This window comes from Phacochoerus africanus, chromosome 6, assembly GCF_016906955.1.
Source record: "Phacochoerus africanus isolate WHEZ1 chromosome 6, ROS_Pafr_v1, whole genome shotgun sequence".
Classification (NCBI taxonomy): Eukaryota; Metazoa; Chordata; class Mammalia; order Artiodactyla; family Suidae; genus Phacochoerus; species Phacochoerus africanus.
This window is the reverse complement of record NC_062549.1, coordinates 92,392,268-92,397,888: the sequence shown is the minus strand read 5'-3', so window position 1 is coordinate 92,397,888 and position 5,621 is coordinate 92,392,268. Positions and strand designations below refer to the sequence as shown.

Sequence of the window (5,621 nt, the reverse complement as noted above, 5' to 3'; positions counted from 1 at the left end):
CCTTAACCCACTGAGTGAGGCCAGGGATCGAACCTGCATCTTCATGGATACTATTTGTGCTCCTAACCCTCTGAGCCACAACAGGAAGTCCTGTCTCTTTAATTTCGATTTCCCTTGAAAAAGCAGCTAATTTGTTCCAAGATCAGAAAAGATTTAAAAACTTAAAGTTATGCTTTTAGAATATGATATTTTTAAAATTTGTCAACCCACCAAGTTGGAGGATGAAGAAGAAGAGAGAAAAGTACTTGGTGCTTCAAATTTTTTTTTTTTTTGAGAAGAAATACACTTTATTCCAAGAATTAGTGGAGGAGGAGGGAGAATTTTACCTAGAATTCAGAGCGGATGAGTGGTTCCATTTTAAGGATCTTCTGGAACTGAGCTTCCAGTGTAGTTTCATTGTAGAGTTTGAGATGCTGTGAGCTCCCATTCATTTCATATATCCCAGAGTCAACACATACCCAATTTAAAAATTTAGGCTTTGGAGTCAATGTTTAATTCTCCATGGGATGGTTCCTTTCCTCTGTTAGTGCAGAAATCAAGAGCCACTGATTATTTCAGTCTCGAAGAGCCACAGAGAGAAGACATTCAAACGCAGAAGCCTGGATGAGCCAAAGAGCAACAGGATGAGTGTGAATTTGGCAGCAGTAGAGGAGGGAAATGATTCTGAGGGGGAGCGTCTGGCGTTGGGGGCTGGGGGGTTGGGTGCTAAAGCAGCTCTTCCTTCCCAGGCTCTGGCTCTGAGACAGCGCCAAGATGGTCCTGCCTCCTGTACCCCCAGGTCTCCACCTCAATGGCGTCTCCTTCAAGAGCCCCAGATCTTCATGCCTGTGGTGTTGCCTCCTTTCTTTCATCCAGTTCTCTGTTCTTGGTGCCTTTGTCTTTGGTTACTTTCCAGACCAAGATGAGTAGAGTGACCAGAGTTACCAGGAGTGCAAAGAAGAAGAGAACTTTTACTAGGTAAGCAGGATCAGATATGGCAGTGGTGAGTGTCCCCTTGTCCCAAAAGAATGCTGGAAGCTGTGGGGAAGACATAGGTTTCTCAAAGAGAAGTGAGTTGTGGGGTAGAGGCAGATAGCTCACACTGCCAAGAAAACACCAAGAGCACTGGGCTTGCTCTTTGTTATAGCCTAGGGATGAGGGCGTTGCTGCGGCCACGCATCTATTGATCCTGTGGTTCGCATGGGGCCATTTTCCTTCCGATGTAACTGAGCAGGCAGAGTAGTTTGCTCAGCAAAGTTGAACAGCTGCTTCCAATACAAACACAATCCTGAGATGAGAGTTCAATTGGCCAAACTTCTGAGTGGTGGGCGGGGCTTCTGAAGCTTTGTGATGTCACTTGAGGATAAGGCAAGTTTCCAGTCCAGAAAACTTCGCTCTCTGGGTATCACCTCTTTTGTGTCTGGCCTCCAGATTGAAAAGGGAGTTCCCCAACTGTCTGTGAAGTTGCCCCTTCAATTCTATTTTATTTACTTATTTTATTTTTTGGGTCTTTTTCTATGGCCACACTCACGGCATATGCAGATTCCCAGGCCAGGGGTCTGATCAGAGCTGTAGCTGCCAGCCTACGCCAGCCACAGCTACAGCAATGTGGGGTCTCAGCCGCGCCTGTGACCTACACCACGGCTCACAGCAATGCCGGATCCTTAATCCACTGAGCAAGGCCAGGGATCAAACCCGCCATCTCATGGTTCCTAGTCAGATTTGTTAACTGCTGAGCTATGACGGGAACGCCTACTTATTTTTTTTTTTTAATTAAAGTTATTCTAGATATACATAGAAAGTTATAAAGATAATACAGAGAGGTTTCATGTACCCTTTACCCAGTGTCATCTTGTGTAAATATAGTACAAAATTCAGACCAGTAAATGGGCATTGAAACAAATGTGTGCATACAGTTATACGGCTGAATCATAGCAATAGATTCTGGTAACTATGCTGAAATTGAGATACAGAATGATTCCATCACCACAGAGATTGTTCAGATTCTGTCAGTTGGAGATTTGTAGAGAACTCACTTCACAGGAGTTCCCGTCGTGGCTCAGCGATTAATGAATTTGACTAGGAACCATATGAGGTTGCGAGTTTGATCCCTGGCTTCTCTCAGTGGGTTAAGGATCTGGCGTTGCCATGAGCTGTGTGTAGGTCACAGACGCAGCTCAGATTGGATCCTGCATTGCTGTGGCTGTGGTGTAGGTCGGCAGCTACAGCTCTGATTAGATCCCTAGCCTGGTAACTTCCATATCCTGCAGGTGTGGCCCTAGAAAGGGCAAAAAGACAAAAAAAAAAAAAGAAAACTCACTTCCCTTTAAGTCCCTTTACCTTCTTCCTCCATTTATAATATAATATTATTAAATATTTCTTCTCTAAACATTGAAATGAGCATTTAGTCAACATTATACTTTTTGCTTTAATTGTCAAACACAAAAAGAGAAGGAGTATCTATTGTATTTACCCAAATTACTCTTTTTCAGCTTGGGTCATTTATATTGTTTGGTATTCAAGTTCATTGATTCTTGTCCCTTCCGTTCTGTTATTGAGTTTATTCATTATCCATTAAGTTTTATTTTTTCAAATTTTTTTGGCCAGTGCCTGCAGTATGTGGAAGTTCCCAGGCCAGATATTGAATCTGCACCACAGCAGTGACAATGCTGGATCCTTAACCAGCTGAGCTGCCGGGGAAATCCTCCATTGAGTTTTTAATTTTGGTAATTATATTTTTCAGTTCTAAAATTTCCATGTGGTTCTTCTTTATATCTTCAGTTATTTCACCGAGATTTTCTATTTTTCAGTTTGTTTCAAGTCTATTCATAATTGTTTGTTGAGACATTTTTATGATTTTTTTATAAAGTCCTTGTCAGATAGTTCCAATATCTGTATCATCTTGATATTGGCATCTGCTGATTGTCTTCCTCTTTTTATTTATTCACTTTTTTAGCCACGCCCATGGCATGTGGAAGTTACCATGGGCCAGGGATCAAACCTGTGTCACATCAGTAACCAGATGTTTAACAACTAGGCCACCAGGGAACTCCTATCTTTTAAAATTTAAGACGAGATTATTTTGGTTCTTGACATGATTTATGATCTTGACTGGCTGCTGGACATTTGGGTGTAATGAGACTCTGGATCTTATTTAAATCTCCTGCTTTAGCAGAATGCTTCTGATGTCATGCCAGTTGTGGGAAAGGGGCATCACCTCACTAATGCCCGGCAGGAGAGAAGGTCCAGGTTCTCCACTCTGCCTCCTTTGTGCAGCCAGGGTAGAGGGTGGAGGTAACTCCTCATTGTAGGTGAATAAGGGACTTCAGATTCCCTGGGGGCCTCCTCGGACACTCTGGGGGTGGGGAGGGCTTCTTGTTCCCTCTGGGTGGAAAAATCACTGCCTCTGGGCAGATGTGGAAGCCCAGTTCCTGCGCTATCCTCTCTGATACTACTCTGGCAAGGGGTGGGGAGTGGGGAAGGGTAGCTCATTACCTGGACAAGGGTAGAAAGCCTAGGTCTCCACCTCCCTATAAGGTTGGAGGTGGGGCCAAGATTTTTTCTGTGGTGTTTAGCTGGACTAGGTCAGTCATTGCCGAAAGGTTTTCAGTCTTGCTGGATTGCGTTTTTCCTAGTCCTTTGGCTAGAGAAAGCAAGCAGGCTTTTCCTGGGACTTCATTTTTTCTGTGCCCATTGGCATTTCCAGGTTGATTCTCTAGCACCCAGTCCAGGATATGGAAACAAAAAGGAAACCCAGGAAACTCACTGTTAAATTGAACTTTGGGTTCTTAGAACCCTAGTCAGTTTGCCTTCTTCTTCCCACCTTTCAGAATTTTCTTATATTGGTTTTATATGAAGTGTCCAGGATTTTCAGCTGTTCTTAGCAGGAGGAATAGAGAGCTTGCATTTACTCCAGGGCGTTCTACTCCATCCTGATCTGGAATCTCTTGATGCTCTACCAAGATTTAGGCAAGTGATGACAGAGTGAGTGCTGAAGGATTTGGAGGGCAAGGATGAAGGCTGGAATCCAGCACTGGTAATTTCCAGCGTGTGTGACCTTGGTGAGGTCACTTAATGGCTTTAAGCCTTCATTTGCTCATCAGAAATGAAATTATAGTGATAATACCAAATAGATAGATTTTAATGGGATCGAATGAGCTGAGAAATGCATAACATCTCCAACCATAAAATTCCATACACATGGAAGTTATTTTAAATACGATTCAGGATGGAAGAGAAGTGGGGGAGGGGGTGTCTAGACAATAGAAGGCAGTTCAAATATTCTCAAATGGGTTCTCCCCCACTCTGCTAAAACTTGCAAAGATCTGTGTATGAATTACCCCTCTCCCCACAAGATATCTATGTTGAGTCCCAGGAACATGTGCATGTTACCTTGTACGGCAAAAGATGGGATTAAATTAAGGATCTTGAGAGGAGGAGCTCATCCCAGGTCCACGTACACTCACCTGTATCCTTATAAGGGCAAGGAAGAGGGAGTTGAGAGAGACAGACACACAGAAGAGAAGATGTGAAGACAGAGCCAAGAGAGAAGCATTCACAAGCCTAGGGACAAACCTGGAAAAGACACGGAATAGATTCTCCCCTCGTGCCTCTGGAGGGAGCCAGTTGACAACACCTTGATTTCAGCCTTCTGACCTCTGGAACGGAGAAAATAGATTTCTGTTGTTTTAAGCCACCAAGTGTGTGGTAATTTGTTACAGCAGCTTCAGGAAATGAATACAGGAACCTTACAGGTCATCCAGGGCAAGTCTTTCATCTCATAGGTGAGGAAACTGAGGCATGAAAAAGAAAGTGCCCGAGGTCACAGAGTTATTGGCACCATAAAAAAAGGAGTGAGATTCTGGTCTCTCCTCTCCTAGTTTATGACCTAGTTTATGACGTTGTCTGTGTCTTCTTTCCTTTTTTTTGCTGCACTTATGGCATGTGGAAGCTCCCTGAATCAGGGGTCGAAGCTGTGCAGTGATAATGCTGGATCCTTAACCCGCTGTGCCTCAAGAGAACTCCCATGTCTTCTTCTTCTTCTTTTTTTTTTGTGCTTTTTAGGGCCACACCCATGGCATATAGAGGTTCCCAGGCTAGGGGTCTAATTGGAGCTACAGGTGCTGGCCTACACCACAGCCACAGCAACACAGGATCTGAGCTGTGTCTGTGACCTACACCATGCTCACGAGAATGCTGGATCCTTAACCTGCTGGCGAGGCCAGGGATTCAACCTGAAACCTCGTGGTTCCTCGTCGGATTCATTTCCACCGTGTCACGATGGGAACTCCGAGCGTCTTCTACTTTTAATTAAACAACTTTGTTGAGGTATACTTCACATACCTACATTTACCCATTTCAAGTATACAGTTCAATGTTCTTTGGTAAATTCATGGGATGGTTCAAACATTATCACAATCTACTTTGAATATATTTTCATCCTTCCTCAAAGAAACCCTGTATCCATTAGAGATCTTGCCTGTGTCTTTTATGGCTCCCTGTTTCAGGCATACTTGTCGTATCTCCCCAACCAGACTGGACTTCTTTTTTTTTTTTTGCTTTTTAAGGGTTGTATCCACCGCGTATGGAGGTCCCCAGTCTAGGGGTCCAATTGCAGCTGCAGCTGCAGCTACAGGCCTATA

The 5,621-nt window shown here is 43.8% G+C and overlaps 1 protein-coding gene across 1 annotated transcript; it reads right to left on the bottom strand.

Moving 5' to 3' along the window:
- Positions 1-819: 819 nt before the first annotated feature.
- On the bottom strand, positions 820-1,032 carry SMIM42 (small integral membrane protein 42). Its single transcript, XM_047782890.1, has one exon. It carries the CDS (start codon positions 1,030-1,032, stop codon positions 820-822), a length of 213 nt encoding a protein of 70 aa, XP_047638846.1.
- Between the last annotated feature and the right edge of the window lie 4,589 nt (positions 1,033-5,621).

Bases quoted from the DNA above. Each gene is read 5' to 3' on its own strand.
- SMIM42 (XM_047782890.1), bottom strand. From the start codon at position 1,032: ATGTCTTCCCCACAGCTTCCAGCATTCTTTTGGGACAAGGGGACACTC.